The sequence below is a fragment of the Urocitellus parryii genome, chromosome 10, assembly GCF_045843805.1.
Source record: "Urocitellus parryii isolate mUroPar1 chromosome 10, mUroPar1.hap1, whole genome shotgun sequence".
NCBI lineage: Eukaryota > Metazoa > Chordata > Mammalia > Rodentia > Sciuridae > Urocitellus > Urocitellus parryii.
This window is the reverse complement of record NC_135540.1, coordinates 130,387,491-130,408,027: the sequence shown is the minus strand read 5'-3', so window position 1 is coordinate 130,408,027 and position 20,537 is coordinate 130,387,491. Positions and strand designations below refer to the sequence as shown.

The following is a 20,537-nucleotide window of genomic DNA, read 5'->3' as shown; positions in this document are numbered from 1 at the left end:
GCAATATTAAAAACAAATGGAGACTCCACAGGGTTCTCAGCTTAGGATGTTACAAATCAAAAATTTAAAAACGTGCACATACACATATGATTAATCAAGTCAGATTAGGGCAAGACAAAGTGTTGGCTCAATTATGCTAATTAATAGCCAACTCTTCCCTTACTGCAAGTCCTGCATTCATCTGATGATTTGCTTATTGCTTTAACAGACAGTGTGCAATGATGAGATGTAGGTCCCACTGAAACAGAAAATTAATGATTCATTTCCAGGCCACAATATACATAGACAATCATGCTGTGAACATTTTAAATCTGGAATTATTTAATCATACAGTACAATTACTTCAGATGTACTTCATGAATTATGAAAGAGTCCATTAAGTGACATTAAGAATTTCACTTTAGAATGCTAATCTACTGCTAACACTTGTTAGAATTGTCACGTTATAGAAGAAAAATACTTCATTTCTGTTACAAAATTTTCTCTTATCCATCTACACTTTACTCAAAGCTCATACTGATATTACTTGAGATTAAGTATACAATATTTTATGTGGTAAATTGCATTTATTGTCTTAGAGAAAATGTTCATATTTTGTAATTACAAGGAAGACAAAACTTAATTTTTACATTTCTTTTTTGTTGCCAGACATCTTAAACATTTCACATAGAGTAGGAGATGATGTGATTTTAAGAATCAGAATTAGTTCCTCCTCATTTCTGAGTAAAGAAGCATAAATTACCTGGCATGCGTGCGGCCCGGGTTCGATCCTCAGCACCACATACAAACAAAGATGTTGTGTCCACCGAAAACTAAAAAATAAATATTAAAATAAATTACTCTATTAGAGAAAATCTTGGGATTAAGATATCTATGATTGTGGAGTCAAACTTTATTTCTGTATCATACCTGGAAATATTGGTTTTTAAGACCCTGAAGCCACTTACCATCTTGAAGCCAACATAAGTTTTATTTTTTAATGTTTTCTGGTTTGTTTGATATTACATTAAATCAATACTTACAACATGGCATTTCAAAACTTTTAAAAAGCAAATTCTTATAATTTTATGAGCTCTATAATTTACAAATGTATTTATGTTTTTTTTCAATATTTAGATCACATGGATTTAAAATGCAGCAAAAAGATGTGAATTGTTTTTGTGTTTATTTTGCCTTTCTGCCCTGATATTCAGGTGTATCTGTGCTGATGGTTTTGAAGGAGAAAATTGTGAAGTCAATGTTGATGATTGTGAAGACAATGACTGTGAAAATAATTCTACATGTGTTGATGGGATCAATAACTACACATGCCTTTGCCCACCTGAGTACACAGGTATGAACACTGGGAAACATTATGCCATCAATCACTGTGTCTCTTTGAAAGCATCATTGGCACTATGCTCCTATTTATTTACTAATCCATTCTATTATTCTATAACTGGTAGGTGTTTTGTAAATTAGATGTAATGTAAATAATGGAAGGAACTAAGATGGTTTCAGACAATCAAATATAAGACCCAGCAAGCTCAGTGCAAAGTGAGTCCATTATAAAGTCATTGCTTGCAGCAAAAAAAGAATTTTTCATGTAGAAAGTTCTTATCCCACAATTCAATAGCATTTCCATTTAAATCATTTTCCCCATACAAACCAACTCACCAAAACATATGTGAAAAGAGAGAATTTTTAAAATAGCCAAAATGTAATTAAACATTTGAGATACTTTGTCTATGTTTATTTTTTTTACCAGCAAGTATTTGCTTCTAGTGACCCATGTCCTTCAAGATGAAAATCAGGAAGAGACAGAGCATTTGGGATACTCTTACAAAGCCATCACCCTTTTTCTGACATTTTGTCTCTGTGGGTGATAAATCTCATATGACTATCCAAATTGCTAAACTTCCACACAATTTAAACCAATTTGCTATAAAATCAACATCAAGTTTATGGCCTATCTATTTTGACAGAGCATCTGTTTGACTGATATTTGTGACTATGAATAAGAAAATTCATAGTTGTCTTTTTGTTCCTTAATCTCTTATATTTAATGGAGAAAAATAATTCCATATTATATTTTTAAAAAAATAAAAAAGTAGATTCTACTAGTCTATTGAAAGCTACCATTTCCATTTAGCTGGATATTTTTATTAATTATATTTCCATTAAATCCAATACATAGTTAAGAAAACCAGAGACTGAAATATCTATAGATGTGTCTAAGACTAATATCTCTAAACATTGAAGATGCACACACCTCTATATAGCTAACTTTCATAGGGTTTGTTGGAAAACCACTGAAATTTAAATTTTTATCAATACCTTTCTTGATGGGAAAGTATCTTTCATGATGAAAAACTGCTAAATACAATAATGAAGTTCAGTTTTAACAGCTCAGACCTGTTTAAGGGTCTCTGAAGCTGCATTTTCTGTGATTCAGGTCTTTTTAATAGGAGTAAGGCACCTTATGTCATGTAAAGTTATACTGTTTTCAGAAGAAATGCTGTATCACTAATTGTTCTATTACATGGATAGAGGGTTTATACTGCTTAGCAGGCAAAATTTGAGCATTCTTTGGTATTTTGCATTAACCACAGGATAAGGATAGGAAATAGATCTAACATGCACCTATAGTACAGGGGTTTGAAAGAGTTTAGGTGCTACAAAGCTTTCACCTTCCACCAATAAAACTCACACCTCTCATACTTGGCATGACCCTGTGGCCACAGATTCTGGAGCCCTTACAGCTACTCTGATAACCTGAGGGCTAATTTGATATGTGTAAAAACCCAATGTTTGCACTAAAATCTGTTACTTAATACTGTCTTAGGACAAAAATAGGTCTCTTTTTCTGTCATTGTTCTGATCATTTTGAAAAGTGATTAAGAACCCACTTAATCTTGGAGACCTCTATAAACCAACCTACTCTGATTCCACCAGACAAATTAGATCCAAGCATTGCAAGCATAATTTTGCTATCTATGCCTTTTTATGTATGGAAACCAAGAATGGATGAATGAATATATATAAATACTTTCCCTTCCTGATGAAATCTGGGCTTGGAGAACAGCTGTGTTCAGGTCCTTGTATGTCTTTCTTATGATAATTTAAATAAGGTGGTAAATACTGAGTTGGTTTGAAGGGGTCCCCCTGCTTTGGCTTTAGCTTTGCTATTCCTTATTCTTTTGTTTTCTTTTTCTGTCTTTGTCTTACCTGCTCACCTTTCATTTCCCAGGCTCTCATCCCACACATCTTTGACACATGTCCTCCCATCTTGAATGGTTCCATTCAGTGCACCTTCCTCTGAGAAATGTGACTTTCCCAACTACATCAGATCTCTTCCTTTAAAACATATCATAATAACCCAAAGCTTAGCAAAACCACTTCTTAGCCAAAATGTGACATTTATGAAAGCTGTCATGCAAGAACCTACCATTACTACCCATTAAGAGGTTTGTCTCTGCATAGGAACTGAAACCCCTTTAGACTTTTTAACTTATAACTATTACAGATATTGGATTGCTTTAATTTGGGCAGAGGATCAAGAAAAATATTGAACTCAAGAGAAAGTGCATGACATACAAAACATGAAGATATTACCATTATAACTTTGGACAGGGTCTTGTGGGCCATGAAATTTTGACAGTTTGGCAGTAGAGAAGATATCTAAATGGGGAAAATTTATAACTCATCTTTTAACTGTAGTGTTTTTGTGCATATGTGAAATGAGCTCATTTCAAAAATATCAAACAACCATCTGCATTTTGAAATCAGTGGCACATAAGTGGCCTTTAATTATAGGAAAGTATAAATCAAACTCTAGAGTTTTGTATCCTGTTTCATTCAAGTCTTCAGTTAGGGAGGAATTTTCTTATAATGTAACTATATTGTGTTAAATTTAATTTTGGAATCTGATTAATGAGCATGAGATCTGGGAACAGAAACCCTGCTATGCTCAGGGAATATAATAATGTTGTCATTGTTTAAAAATCATTTGAGTCACAAGTTGCTTTTTGCTTTGAAGATTTTTCACTCTGCATGCCAAACACATACAATAAGAAAGTAAACTCTATTTAGGTACCAATAGGTATTACCAATAAAACTTCATAGAAAAAGCTCATGAATTATTATGGTGTCAATGTTTGCATTGTCACCTATGTGAAGTTAAAATGAGCATAATGTTGTCAATGGAGAAAATCCAGAGATCTGAAAATAATCATGCCGAGAAATGATGACATGATGAGTGGGCCATAAACTGGATTAGAAGAGGGCTGGGAATATGGCTTACTTGGTAGAGTGCTTGCCTCACATGCACAAGTCCCTGGGTTGAATCCCCAGCACCACACAAAAAAAATAAAAAAATTAAAAATTAAAAAATTAAAAAGGAAGAAAGAAAAAAGAAATACTGTAAGGAAAGTGACCACCATTAGGTGATTTATTAAACGTTATTTCTATACTGAATAACCAAAATATCACAGTAAGTAGTTAATGGTTTATTAGAAGAGAAAACTCTTGCTTTTTCTTCCTGAATAGATTTATAACATAAATCTTAAGGGCCACTGCTGTCATTCTGTCCTCACCCTCATCATCAAAACTGTTCTTCACTTCAGCCCATCCCCTGTCCAGCTAATTGCACAGTGCATGACTGAGGAGTATTCTTCTGGCAAGATTAATTTTTGAAAGGTTAAATTATAAATTAAAATCACTGTTCTAAGAATTGGGAAAGTAGAACTTGGAATTGTTAAATAATTTAAGAATTCATTCTATAGTTTTAATTTTAGCTTGGGATTTGGAGCTTGTTTTTCATATTTCTAACTCAATATCTTGTTCCTGAAAACAAGCCCCTTTTATGACAAAAATATTCAAGAAATTTCTTAAACTGGCCAAGTTCAAAACCAACAAAAACATGAAATATGGACACCTTTTCTTGGGCTCTAGAGTTAGATAGTGTTGAATTGAACAATGTGCTTTTTCATATTTCACAACAGAAAAAAAACCCTGGATCTGGATCTGTTATGTCAAGACTAATGTGTCTTAAGTAACTCATTTCTCATGGGACCGCATACAATTATGACACAACGCTGATTAGATTTTAGGCCCTCATATTGCTTACTAGTATTAAATGAATTAGGCAATTTATTTATTCATAAAGTCTTAGAATCCATGTTGTGAAAAATATTCAGAACATTTTAATTTCTCCATTTTATGCCATATTGTTTTTTTTTTTTTTTTTTTTTTCCCAAATCTCTAATGCCCACACACAAACCATTCACTGTGCATCTTAAATAGCCAAGTAACCGGTGTCACCTCCCCTGGTCTAGATGTAGACCTGTAGCTCCCTGTGATGGCGTTTACTTTTTGCCTCCTTTCCCTCCATGTGTATGCTTTTGGCCCAGCTGTAGGTAAGAAATCTAAGCTTCGCTTTTGTTTGCCTCCTCACCCTGGCTTCTCTGTTAATGCTGCCATTGGCTTCCTGTGCTCTACTGTTGTATCGCAATGTAAAAAGTCTCTTGTCTCTTCTGTCTTTGTCGCTGCCAGCTGCTAATCTGAATGAGGTGGAAAAAGGTTAGTTGCCTTTTCACTCTATTATGATCTTTGTTTTAGTTTTCCTCTTTCTTTTAAAGTTATGTAGCCTTAACTGTGTGTACCTGATAAGGAATGTTTACAGAACATGAAGTCAGAAATCAAGACCTCAAATCAGCCATTTAGATCCTTGATATGTGTATACCTGTGTCAAACACTGTAAAATGCACCTATGGAAGGCACTTGATACTTTTCTAGAAAGCGACAGTAGAGATTATGTGAGTGGGAAGAAGGAGTGGCTAAGAAAAGCACTAATATTTTCTATTTCCTTTTTGTCCATATGCTTTTACTTTTTTAAACATGTCATGAACTTATTTTTATAATGAAGAACTTATGTCATTGATTATAATAGGTAAGCTGTACATAGAAAATACTTAAAGTATTTTAACTATTAAACCTATGTCTTTAGTAATATGAAACATGGAAAATGTTTCACTATATGTATTTATTGGAACATTTTATAAAAATGAATACTACAAAGCTCAAGAGGTTAATTTACAGAATGAAATAGTCAAATTTGTATTCAAGAATTCCATGGATACTAGGCAGTCTTTTAAATTGTGAAAAGAGGCACATCTGATCATTGACATCAGTATGGACCACAAGTCTCCTCCAAAGTATCAGAGCCCAGAAAAGAGAGACAGGGATTAGAGTGTTAACCACATTTGGGGATTATCATGGAATCTTCTTCTTCTTATAGACTCTGAATTATAACTCATGCCACTGAATTTTCAATCACTAAGCACACTAGAGTCTTCAAGTAGCAAGTTCAGAAACACTGTCATAGGACCACACATGCCTGTCTTCATAGTTCCCTTTGTATTTAAAGTCCTGGTAGCGTTACAGGGCTGATATCGAATCATGGCTGCTCTGTCCTCTCTTGCTAAGCACTCCATAGCCTTTTGCTGCATTGTTTGAGTGATTTATCTGCTTGCTCAGTCTATCTAAGATACACAGCCTCAGTCTATCTCAGAAACACAATAGAAATTATTCTATTATATGTCCTTAGATAGTCATGTATGTACTCTCAGGACCAAGTTTGGCAGGGCAGTAGTGTTCTAAGTTACCACATGGTTTCATCTGGTGACTAGATTTCATGCCTGTGTTTGTAAAAGTTCTCTTTTATTTCCCAGAATTTGCTGCTAACTGGTTTTGCTTTCAAAAACAGACAATCATTCTCTGTATTTTTAAACCAAAACTTAATTACAACTAGAATTTAGATGTTTTTACATCTCCAAGGGTAATTTTCTTAATTGAAGTGAACCTCCATAATCATTTGACATATCGTTAATGTAAAAGAACTCTATGGATATGAACAGTAAAAAGTTCAACAATAACATTTATAAAGCAATAATAAACCATTTACTCAAGAATACACACCTTGTGAGTAGGGGGCCAGGTGCAGACCAGCGTCCTGCTGACCTCAAGACATGTAGTGTGACTTGGGCATCTTCTGCTAGAACCGGCCCACCTCTACTTGCGTCCACCTTCCAGACCTGGCATCTCGTCATGTCACACAGTGGCTCTGACTGTTTATGTCTAACGAGTTCTTCTTCTGCTTTCCCTGATGTCTCTTCAACTTGCTACAGACAGTTGTCCTCATGCACATTTGAAAAGAATAAAGCAGGAACCACAAAATCTCAGTGCAGAGAAGCAGTCTTTTTTAGACTTGAAAATAAGTCCTAATCAAAGCCTATACCATTAACCAATTAATTCTCCTGAGAACTGGGCTGCCTTCTATCATATAGGACAGAAAGAATTTGTGTAGGTGTTGGGAGAAGCTCAGATTTTTAATTTTGGTATTAATATTCTAAATTTCAGGACTTTAGTTTTAGACTTTTTTTTTTTTTTTGGTCTGTGAGACAAAGATAATGGTATCTGTCCTCCTTCTGGTAGGTATTTGAGAATGTTAAGAATGTAGAGGAAATATTAAAATGGTAAATGTTTATACTTCAGGAATATCGGAGACTTCCCTTTAAGATAGTTTTAAGTTTTGAATCATTTAATTCCAATATGGTTTGGATTATGTTCTCCCCAGTAGTAGAAGAATTCTTATGGGAATTTCGATAGAGAAATTTTTGCCTAAAGTAAATTTTGTGTATGAAGGAAATTTCTCTGACCATATTTTCCCCTACTGTCTCTTTTTAAATCTTTTAAATTTTTCCCCTATTGTCATTATTATTAATAATTTACTTTCTATGATTACTTCAAATAGAAAGACTTTATTTAGGAGTACAATTTTCTTTCTTTTTACTCCTTTATTCTACTTTGAAGTATGAGGACATATTGAATGTTGAAGGACTCTTTAAATTGACTATATTTTTAGATGTTGTGTGTATTTTTAGATTTTCATGATCTCTTAATAACAATAAGTCTATCACTACTTTTGCATCAAAATACATGAGTTCTGTATATCAGAGTTTTTACAGCTGTGATCATAATTCAGATCCTCAAATAAGGGACATAAAAGTTGCACTCGTTTTTTAAGTAAATACTTTGGCAACCTAACAATATTATATGGTTTGCATTCTTTGTGCAACCTTTCAAAGTTTTCTTAAATCCACTTGAATCTCAAAAAAATGTTTTAAAAGAGTCCTTTGCTTCCATTAGTTGGCAGGCAGTGCCTACAGAGCCCAGAACAACAATTTAGTTTGACCAGTCTTATTCAATTTAATTTGGATTTATTTTTTGAAAACAGAGTCCAGTATGTTCTGGACTTTCAGTAGCTGTTATAAGTGGTTTTATCATTTAGCTCTAGAGATCCAAGGGGGAAGTACTAAAAAAAAAAAAAAAAAAATTCTCCTTTTTGGATTATTTATTTGGAGAAGTAAGTTTTTCCATTTAAAAATTCATAAGATGTTTATTGAGAAAATACCTTATGCAGGACACCATGCTAAGTACTGAAAGTGATACAAAAATCCACAAAATATTCCCGTTGTCCACCAGGCAAATTCTGTCTTTGATTCTTGACTGCAAGTTCAAATCAGGTCAGATGCATGGGCATTGCAAGCCACCACTTCTCAGGTCCTAAGTACATTACCAACATTATAGATGGACTTTGTAGGTCTAGAAGCAAAGAGAAACTATAAGAGCACTGATTAGGAATCAAAAATAAAAATAGAAAATAACACTGATCAAACTCTCTGTCAAGCACTATGAAGAAACTAATTTCATGTCATTTAGAAAACAAAATGAGCACAAAAATTTCCCTTCTGTAAAGTTTCTTTGTATCTGAATTGATAGCACATGCTTTGGAGCCTTTTTATGTTGAATTATGATTAACTGTACCTCCTGGGGTTTATCTGTGACATTGTCCCCACTATGTACATGTCACATTTTGTACCCATTTCACAGGACATCTATCAATGGCTCATGTATCTTCAGGAATTCATGGATCCTCATGTTCAGTTCCCTGTGTTTCTACACTAGCAAGTGGATTTAATTGAGTTTAAAAAGATGAGGGCAATGTGGGTAATTTATAGATCATATGCCACTCATATGCTGTCACACACAATCCCTCAATTCCTGAACTCAGCCTCTTCACTTCCTATTGGGATGGTCATTGTTTGGCAAAAGAAATTGTAGGAATATCTAGGAGTCAAAAGATGGTCATGTAGTACATGTAGTCCAGGCTTCAAGAGTGTATCCTAAGTTAGGACCTCAGAACACATATCTGTTAACTGACTTCTTTATTCTCTCTCTTTCCAAGCATTTCCCTTTATGCTTCTGAGTCTTCTTCATCAACATTTAAATAGCATTTATCACCAAGAATCAAACAGATGAGTGCTATTTTCATGTTTTGTCATGAAGGACCTAGTTTGTGCCAAATGATTAGGTGATGTGATTGGAGAAGTACAAAAATGTCAATGAAAGTAACCATTGACCTCAAGCAATGTTCTTTTAAGAAGTTAAATGTCACGTATTTTATTCATTGGATTGCTTCTTTTGATACCTTTCCTTGCTAAGATAATTCAAAAAGAATAAAATTGGTTTCATGATTCAGGCTTTTCTTGAGCCAAGCAGGAGCTCAAAAGGAAACTATTCAAAGAATGATTTGTTTTACCGTCTAAAAATCTGTGTCCTGGGGATTCTGTCAGGAATTCAGCCAGACTTCCTCCCCTGCTACAATTATATTTGAAAATGTCATAACTGATTAAGTTTAACACTAGAATTCTGGTCTAGTTATTCAGAGAACTGTCCTAAGTTCCCTCTCTATCATTATCAATATTAATGATCCTTTCTCAAAAAAAAAAGCTAATTTGGTACAATTTATGAATAGACTACATTGTCTGCATTGTCAGCACCAGAGTCCCCTCTGCCCCTTCTTTGTCCCCAAATAGATTCTGAGACTTTTTTGCCTATTGCAGAGAGAAAAGACATAAGTCTAGTTGCATTAGCAAAAGCTAACAACAGTTGAGTATATAAGCAACACCATGTACTGCTCTCTAAAACTGCTTCTGCTGTAGACATATCCAACCTAAATTCAAAGGGATGACTTTGGGGAAAATCCAATAAAGATGCTGTAAGTAGATTACTAATTGAGTGCCTTAGGTTATTGCTTTGTTTCATGTAAAAAAAAAAATTTAAACAGAGAATTGGCTTGGAAAGTTCCAGAAATTCTAAGAGTCAATCTTCTATTCTCCTTTACAAACAGTGAGGATGAAACAAGCCTAGAAGAGATATACTGTTTCTCAAATTTCTTGGTAACTAGAAAGTGATTAGCCCTTCAAAATTTTCTTTCTCTGCATGGCTTCTGCTAATGTAACTAGGTTAGACATTAGCACTCTGCAGCCTCCTCTGGCGCCATGTTTTTCCAGGCTCATTCCCACCTGTCAGAGACCTACTCTCTATGTCCAGTCCTCCATGGAGCCCCTGCCTGTGCTCTACAGTTCTTGCTTCACCCTCACCCCCGAGACACTTTCAAAGCATCAGTTCCCCTTCTGGAGCACCAGGGAAACTTTCTGCTAGCATTCATCACAAAGCCAATCTTATACTCACTGGGGTTTTTATTGGATTAGTATGTTTCTCCTCCTCCTAGTGTATGAGCTCCATGAGAATAGGAACAGCTTTGTGTCATTGACACCATTACATTCCTAGCATAGATACCAGTTTTTACACATAGTTAGCACTCAAAATATATGCTGATGTTAAAAATTGATTTGATTCAGAATAATTAGAAAAAGCAACAGGCATATTTCAGTATAAATATTAGGGAAAAAATGGTACAATACTTCTATAATTCCAGCCACTCAGGAGGCTAAGGCAGGAAGATTACTAGCCCCAGCCTCAACAATTTAGCAAGACCCTGTTTCAAAATAAGAAAAGAGCTGGGGGGTGTAGGTACATGGTAGAGCACACCTGGGTTCAGTTTTCAATCTTTTGCTCTCTCTCTCTCCCTCTCTCTCACACACAATACACACACACACACACACACACACACACACACACACACAAATTTCAGTAGGGGTAATAAGGGAGAGAATTACAAACGAAGGTAAACAGAAGGGTCTGATTTTTTTTTTCTTTTTTGCTGTTGTTGGTGGTGGGTTTTTGTCATTGTTGTTTTTAACAAGGAAGGAACTTTAAAATCAGTTAGGCTCATAGATCTGAAATGAAGCAGAGGATAAGGTCAATTCCAGGTGCTACTTCTCAGAGCAGCTACCTGTGTGCATAGAGCTTTCTGCTTATTGCAGTGGTATTTGCAATATTGGTGCCATGAGGGTTCTGGATACACATTAGACCCTGTTTGTACCCCTGAAGACTATAATGTTGTTCTGCACAGCTAAGCATAATGCTCTCTCTGGTAACTTGCTGGCTGCATTATTCATCTCTGAGTGCTGATTCACTCTTCACTTGAGTATTATCAACTCTGGTGACCAGCATTCACTTTTATACCTGGTAGATGAACATAATGCCTACCATCAAGAGCAGGGCACCTTTGTGTGTGCTTGTGAATACCCTTGACAATCAAGTTGGGACAAAGGTAAAACAGGACTGTCCTAAGAAAGCTAGAATGACAGACCAACAGAGCAGGGAGGAAGAGCAGGAATAAAAGATTAACATTAAACAGAGACATGAGATGGGAGGGAAAGGGAGAGAAAAGGGAAATTGCATGGAAATGAAGGGAGACCCTCATTGCTATACAAAATTACATATAAGAGGTTGTGAGGGGAATGGGAAAATAAACAAGGAGAGAAATGAATTACAGTAGATGGGGTAGAGAGAGAAGATGGGAGGGAAGGGGAGTGGGGATAGTAGGGGATAGGAAAGGAAGCAGAATACAACAGTCACTAATAGGGCATTATGTAAAATTGAGGATGTGTAACCGACGTGATTCTGCAATCTGCATTTGGGGTAAAAATGGGAGTTCATAACCCACTTGAATCTAATGTATGAAATATGATATGTCAAGAGCTTTGTAATGTTGTGAACAACCAATAAAAAAAAAGTAAAAAAAAAAAGCTAGAATGAATGGTCACATTACCACTATGACAAATTTGTCAGAGAAATTAATATGTTCACTGATGTTCCACTCTTCAAGTGTGTGCCCACAAGAACCCATACCCTCTTAGGGATCTGGGCTCCACTCTTGTCATGTTCCCTCACAGCTCATATTCTCTTAAGCTCTGCTACTGCCATATTCCCTCAAGCTCTGCTACTGCAGAGCTTGACATCTCCAGTCCATGTTTACCTGGCAGATGTAGTCAGATGAGATGACCCAAGAACTTGGCATAATTTTCTCACCAGAAAGGTGCCTTTGATTAGAACACATGGTTTGTCTTCAGAAAGTTTTGCTGTGCTGAGAAATTGCTCGCCAACTACCTCTGTTACCTGTGACAGGAGATCATTCACTAACCTTTGTTATCCTAAGAGTTAGCAATAGACCTGCTGGTGGATCACTGTTTCCTCTCCAGTATATGGACAAGCAGCACATATATATCCACCTACCATCCTTGAACCCCTTATCCACAAAAAAAGTTGAAAACCATAATCACAAGGAAAGTTAATTTGCTCATCTGATCAAAAGCAAAATCACAAAGGCCAGATATCCATTGTGTTCCATGTTTTTGTTTTGTCATTTGGGGTTCATGGCAGAAAACAAATAGATTTCCTGAGATTTTGTGGAATGGGTTGGTGCCAGATCATGGACTCAAGGTTTGTCCAGATACCTGTGAGGTATGTGAGGTTTGTGAGCAGACATTTAACCTGCATTCAACCATGCTAAATATGTTTTTTGATGCTGGGTTAAACATATAAAGACTTGCTTATAAGGTAATTGATTTTAACACTGACTATATGGATTGGAATGAAGAATGTTCTACTATGATTTTATCAGCTCAAGAAGGGAAGTGGCCATTGATATTCTTTCAGGCCCTGGAACTTCAGAAAACTAAATTCAGTCCCCATATTTTTTTTTCTTTTTTTTTTTCACTAACTTGGTACTATCTCTGACTACACATGTAGAAAAAAAAAATTTAAAAATAAATATTGTATGATGTCCTTTCAGGTACAGGGGAACTTTTACAATACTCCCAGTTAATATTTTAGGTCACTATAGTTGTAGTGATTTATTTCTGTTCATCCTGAAAAACTGATGCCATTTTCAATGCCCAATTTCTTTAATGATTGAGAAGTAAATGCAGAGTCTAAAATCTGTCTAAAGGGCATGTTATGTTTTCCTTATTATATTGAGCTCTTAAGACTCCCCATCATGGCATGCCACTTGACTTTTAAAAGCTGCACTTCCCCAATACAGCAGAATGTAATATAATTATGAGAAATTAAAGAAATAACCCAGTGAAAACATTTATTTTAATTCTGAGGCAGGAAATAAAATAATGTTCAATCTGAAGAGAATAAGATATCTTTTATTAATGATTAATCACATTTAGTAAAAATTAAAAAGAAAAATGTCCAAAGGCTAAAATGAAACCCAAGTTGAACATAAATAGACAAGTTAGAGTTCTTGCTTAACTACTTAGATGAATAGTTATTCCAATAACTACTACTTGAGTATATCACTATATCATAAGTCTAGGAAGACACATAAACAAATATGCCAATGTTTCTTCTCATAATGATCTTACAGTCAAACAAAAGGAAAGAGATATACACCAATAACATAAAATGCACTCCTAACAGTGCAACTATACAACCCTGCCTTCTATGCTTGTCATGACTATTAAGTGACCACATATTTACATGATGTTTAAAATTGCCTGGAACAAGGTAGTAAGCACTCTACAAATACTGATTAAGTAAATAAACAATATAATATATTTGCCATAAAGTAGGCACAAGCCTGAGTGAGAAAAATCAACAACAGAAATGTCAAAGAAAGTTATTAAAGCAAAAGAAAAAAAACATTATCCCAAGCATTGAGTTGAGATAACTTCATAAAACAGTGAACAGACCAGATGAGAAAAGTGTAGGGTAGAAGATTGGGCTTTAAAAATGAGTTAGGCAGTAGTGAAACACAGGGAATGCTTTTGCAATATGTGTTAGCTTTAAAATGTTTGGTGAGAATAAAAAGAGTCAAGTCATTTTTAAAATAGTCCATCAATCTTATCAGAGTCAGGTGTGTATCTATGTAAGGGAAACAAGCAATTACCATATACAACTTCAGTAATGACTGATATTGCTCTTGAAATTCATACATCTTTTCACATTCAAGTTAGCATGCTTAGCCTAAAGCTCTTAATTACAAATTTGGCAATCTATCTATCCCACAGTTTATTAGAATTGCCTCTTTTCTCACTCCTTTCCATAGCAGATCTATGGAGAAATTCTTGTGGAGAAGACAGAATCAACTCTTTTCTTCTCTCAGTGCTGTAATTCACTCTAGGTTCTGTCTCTAGCTCAGACTTTTTCTAGGAACTGACTGTAGTCAAGATCAACCACATCCCTCCCTGTAGTCCTCGCATCTAGTACAACAAAATACAGTATATCTTGTTGAATTCTGACTTAAATGGGATTAATTGGACTGAGTTGGATTGGATCAAAGTGAATAAAAATAAAACATTCCTTTCTTATCACTTTTAGAATTTCTTATTTGGGAATAAAGTGAAAAGCACATAGATGACATTTAATATGTATCACAAGTGGTCCTTCTCTATCATCAGTTTTATAAACTGCCATGGATATAAACAACTGTAAATAGATTGCATCCAAACAAGATGGCTTTGATTAGAAAACGGAAAGTAATTAAATTGTGGTAGGCCAATAAAACACAATGGACAAATTCCATCAAGGTGCCTAACTTGAAGTCCTAGTAATTAAAATCACAAATCTTGAAAACCCTTCTTTGAAAGTAGCTCACCAGATAAATGTTGTTAAAAGCTTTTGTCTCACAGATTTAGAGACACTGAAAATCTTACAGAAGAAATATATGAGAACTTCAATGCAATTCATTCATTTTAAACATAAAGAAAACAGATTGATATAATAACTAGATGAATACATTTTTATACATGCCTCATGGGAAAAGATCCTTTAAGTTTAAATAATATATATATCACATTCAGGTGGCAACTATTTCTACCAATCAGTAGTATATAGCTTTAAAAAGGACCATCTTTAGCAAAAGAATTACCTTCAAAGTTCTGATTTTTAAGCCAATAGTGTTTAAATTCAGACTCTGAACAAATGAAAGTTCTAGTAGTTTCTCAGAATTGAACACTTGCCTTTTAATATGTCACTTTATTTCTTCATTTTTTTGCATATAAAACAATTAAAAATATTTGGAAGTAAGGTAGAAACCAACTTTTGAAAATGTACTTTTACAGTCACCTTAGTATCTTAAATTCACTGATTGGGAAAATTATTATCTCAGTGAGAATCTTACTTGGCCTAATATACCTCAAATAGTGAGCATGTTATTCATACTGGAAGAAATTTCCTAAGAGATTATCCTATATGCAATGCAATATAAAATGCCTCAAATCAACATGAATATGTTTGTGGCTTTCATTTGTTGATAAAAGTTATTCTTTGTAACTTAACTGACAATCATGGAATGAGTGTCTGCCCCTTCTATTTATTTATTTATTTTTTTACTTTTACTTTTTCCTTTGGATGTGCCTAAGCTGTTTTTTGTTGAGCTGTTGCAATGATTCATAAGAGGGAAACAAAGTATTGTTCTTCTAGATTTATAAGACATTGAAGACTATGAACATTAGAAGATATTTTTTCAAACATAAAGTTACAGAATAAGCCAGACATAAAGGGATATACGTACTAAAGGACTCCATCTCTGTCAGGATCAAAAATAGGGATAACTAATCTATGGTCTTATCAAGATAGTGGCCACCCTTGGTGGGGTTCGTGACGCGAAGGGGGCATGAAGGAGACTTCAGATATGCTGACAAATAGAGGGTGATTGGATGTGGATACTGGTCACCTAAGTGGGTTGCTTGTGAATGCTTATTATCTATCATTTATTCACTGGGTCTGTCTGTGCTATAGCTCAATAAAAATTGAAAACCAAGTAAATGATAAATACACAGATAAATACGTAAATAAAGCAAGAATGAAAAGCATTCAATTTTCCCCCCATTTCTAACAGTACGATGCTCAAGGGTCTCAAGTTAGCCACACGTCACTGGAGTTGTCCTAAATTACAAGCCAATTTAGTAGCAGAATCAAGGTTGATTGAATATGGGATCTTCAGGTTTCTTATCATCATCTAGGTAGGGGCAGGGGTTCTGGGTTAGTTAGTTAATTAGTTAGTTTTGCTTTTTCTGTTTTATTTTCAATCCCGAGCTGCTCTAATCTAAGACCCCTAATGCAGATAGTTGGCGGGAGCCTGATAACCTGTCTGTGGGGACTGATAACATTTGCCATGTTGCAGGCGAGTTGTGTGAGGAGAAGCTGGACTTCTGTGCCCAGGACCTGAACCCGTGCCAGCATGACTCCAAGTGCATCCTGACGCCAAGGGGGTTCAAGTAAGTCAGAGGGCCTCTCCTGGGCTCACAGCTGGGGAGAGGACCTTTCTTCTCCTCCAGAGCTTCACACCTCAGCTCAAGGTTAAAAGGACTTGTTCACTAGTGCCAGTGACCACTTTATGGAGAGTCATTATGCAGCATGGATTTCTCTCAGTACACTGAAGAAAAAGAAAGGAGGTTTTTGCTTTGTGCTATGACTCTTTCTGGGAGATCAATTGGGGAATAAAGGATCCTCAGCCTCAGCCTCCTCACATTTATTTGAAAGCCAATCTAGCTGAATACCTGGCATCCTTGGGTGCCTCATTCAAGGTATGTTCGTGGTGAAATAAAGAATTTGATTTGAATGTAACTGAAAATGTTATGGTCTGAAAGAATACTCAGACTATCCAAGGTGGGAAAGATAAGCGACTGTGTGTCCCAGACTGCCCAGACTTTTCCAGGGTGTGCCTGTCGTCTTACTGTAATTATCACTAGTGCTCCTTTGGCCTTAATATATGTCCTGAGGATCACTAGGTAGAGGGTTCCCTCAAGGGAACTCAGAACATCAAAATGATTTTGCTTTCCTCTCCAGAAATATTTCTGAAGTCTGTTTGGTACCAAATTACATGATTCCTTTGCTGCAATCCTGAAATATTTTCAGTGGATCAACAGCAAAGTCTCTTTTTAGAGTTTCCAATGGCTTCAAGATCATATGATCCAAATTCACCTTAAACACAAGGAAATCATAGTCCAAAGATGTCAGATGGCTCTCCAAAGACCTCAAGGTTCCTTGTGGGGCAGAGCCAGGTTTGGTACTTTACAGTTGGGTGATTTTCCTAATATCTATTACCCTAGATGGTTTTATAGTTTATGAACACTACAGTTGGTGTTGTAGATGACAGGCTGGGATCGTATGTATGACACTATAGTTAAGCTGTTCTTACATCAGACAATTAGAAAATGAGATTATTAGCCTCTTCACCTGTATTTATTGAATATCTTTCATGGACAGGACATATGGTAATAATACCATTTTATATTTTTGTAATGCTTTCTAGCTTTTACATACTTCATCTTCTCAGTGAAATGACCCACACTTAATTGCCATAGGATTCAGAGAGTTAAAAATCACTCAGCTTAGGAACACTTTTATAAGAAGAACTGGCATTTGAGCTGTTACTGTAAGATTTTTATATCTATCAAATACATCACCAGACATTCTGAATCAAGTGGGGGAGAGAGGCCAGTAGACCCTTTCTGCCTTTCAAAGTGTGATCCAAATTAAATATGTATTCTCAAGTTTTCTCTTGGCAGTGTTCTTTTTTTCAGTTTGCTTTAAAATCTTAATTTTAGAATATATAGATGCCAGTTGCAGTAACTGCTAATCCCATTTGTTACCTTATCAAGAATGAAAATGATAGGTTTGATTCTCTCTTTCATGGTGCTTACAATTCTATGCAAAATCCAAAAGTCCTATTAAATTTTTTTATTTTACACAAAATTTTGCACTATATTTTATTCAACCAAACACCTTAGGTAATTACTTTCACTTCTGATAATCTTTTGATATGCCCACAAATGAACTTGACAAATTGAAAGTACATCACCTACATAATCAATATCATCATTTCTTAGAGAAATTATGTAAATCCTTCATAACTGCTTATCTGCTGAACAGATTTCACATGGCTTTGTAATTATAAGATAAAGTATCAGCAAGCCTTAATGGAAACATTAAAAATAAGAGTTAGTCTTCAAAAAACAAATTCTTAATTAAACATCTTCTGTTACTATCAGGTTGCACACTCTTTAAAGTGCCTTTCTGTAGATTACAAATGAATTTATTTGGAAGTCCACTATTTTCATTAGTCAATAATTCACAGAGCTCCTTTTATAGTCATATGTAGGTTAACCAAAAACTGATTGAGTCAGAGTTTTTGCTGTGGCTCCCATCTTATAAATAATTGCATGATATGAGAATGACAGTTGTAGAAAGAAATGATCTTAAAAATCAAATAAGATGAAGCTGGTCAAGAAAATCTCTACTGCCAAATGTTGTTTGGACAAGTTGTACTGTTACTTCAACTTCATTTTCTCATTAGTAAACTATCAGGTCTGGTTTTACTCTTCTTACTATATTATATGCCTCATCAGTCTCCTGAATTGCTTTGAGATATTTCTAAACCATGATATGCCATAAGTAGTCTTTTCAAGCATGCATCTTACTTAGTCGGCCTTTGGGCTTCTCCACAGTATGTTTTGTATTCTTTGCTTTTTTTCTTCATTCCTTGTCAGTGGAGCAGAGGGAATTTGATAGGTTTTACCGATAATGCAAACTTAAAAGAATTCTTGTTCTAATTTTTCTTTCTGTTTTGAAACTTGCTGTGAGGAACAAAAGGAAAACAAAAATGTTGATCATGATATAACTGCAAGTTCTAATGGGCCTGAAAAAAATCAGTATTGGGAGAGAAGAGGATATAAACAGTCTCTTCGACAGCCACTGTAGTGAGGCCTTGGTTCTCTTATCTTTGACTTTGACTTTTTTTCTCAGATGAATAATTCAAAGTGTTTCAAAGCATTTGTTCTTTCTTTTACTGCTTGGCACTTCAGCAGCTCTGCTCACATTAACATTGACGGAAGTTCTCTTCTAGGGCCTTGTCCAACTATTTCAGAATCTGTATGGCCACTTAGGGTCCATTTAGCTTCAGTCTTGCTGTTTACTTTGTTTCATTACGATTCATCATTAAAACCAACTGGCGGCAGATCAAGCGTGCTGATGCAGTGAGCTCCTTTCATTTCTTAATTCATACATGCAAGGGCAAAGTCAGCTAGTTACTCATAGGAGGCCTACTCGCCAATTTGGTTTAACTCATCAGTTCTCCAGAAATGCTTAAGTCCTGATTTTGCATTTTAAGGTAAAATCCTTGGCAATCAGTAATGTCAAATTCATTTCAGTGTTTTTAATTTCTTTACTTAAATCCTAATATATTTGAAATAAAACAGGGATGATTAGTGAAGAATGAACCATAAGACCTTTATAGAATTAGAAAGGCATATAGAGAGTTATAAAAGTAGCAATCACTTATTGATCATATATTATATATAAATACCATACTAATGACTTTATGCATAATATTTTTTTTTGGTTTTTATTTGTTTTGGTACCAGGGATTGAACCCATAGGGACATAACCACTGATCCACATCCCCAGCAATTTGTGTTATACTTTAAGACAGGGTCTTGCTAAATTGTTCAGGGCCTTGCTAAATTGTTCTAGCTGGCATTGAACTTGGGATCCTTCTGCCTCAGTCTACCAAGGCACTGGGATTATAAATGTGTGTCACCATGCCCAGTTGGGTATCCAGTATTAACAAAATTGTTTTTTTTTAAATTATATTTTGTTCCAGTGTGTCTAGTCTCTTTAGGAAAATGTAAAATGTTCATATTTTTTAAAAAATATGTTTACAATTTGCAGTAAGTTTTGCAATTTAGCCCTTTTATAATTCCAGTGGTCAAATGAACTAGGCTGAAATAAAAATAAAGGACTCAAAAGCAAAATGTGGAGTAAGGAAGGGAAAGAAGGAAGAAGAAGAGGGAGGAAGAAACCCTAATGCAGTTAATCTGCTCTTATTTGTATTGTGGCTGTACACTCTCACAAATGAGATGAACTCACCCTTCCTCTGGTAGTTCACAGTGAGAAACCACACCATAGTTTACAGCCAGAACCATTTACTAGACTCGAATATTCGGAGATAATTCTAAATATGCTTTATTTAAAATGCTACCATGTTTTCTAAATGAAATGAAGCTGTTTTACTAATATTACATCAGTTGAGTCTGAAACTTTTCCTGCTTGTTCAAACAGGTGTGATTGCACACCAGGATACATTGGTGAACATTGTGACACTGACTTTGATGACTGCCAAGATAACAAGTGTAAGAATGGTGCCCACTGCACAGATGCAGTGAATGGTTATACGTGCATCTGCCCAGAAGGTTACAGGTAAAGCAGAAGCGCCACTTGCTATTTTGAGTTCT

General features: G+C 35.2%; 1 protein-coding gene across 4 annotated transcripts in view; it reads left to right on the top strand.

The window, feature by feature from the left end:
* Positions 1 to 20,537, top strand: part of Slit2 (slit guidance ligand 2) — a 332,041-nt gene that overhangs the window by 292,753 nt on the left and 18,751 nt on the right. For 3 of the 4 annotated variants that reach the window (XM_026402876.2, XM_026402858.2, XM_026402870.2), the window contains 3 exons: positions 1,194 to 1,333; positions 16,427 to 16,520; positions 20,365 to 20,502. In XM_026402876.2, the coding sequence (XP_026258661.1) occupies positions 1,194 to 1,333; positions 16,427 to 16,520; positions 20,365 to 20,502 (372 nt within the window). Of the gene's footprint in view, positions 1 to 1,193; positions 1,334 to 5,532; positions 5,560 to 16,426; positions 16,521 to 20,364; positions 20,503 to 20,537 lie in introns of all 4 variants that reach the window. The other variant, XM_026402865.2, reaches the window with a different exon arrangement.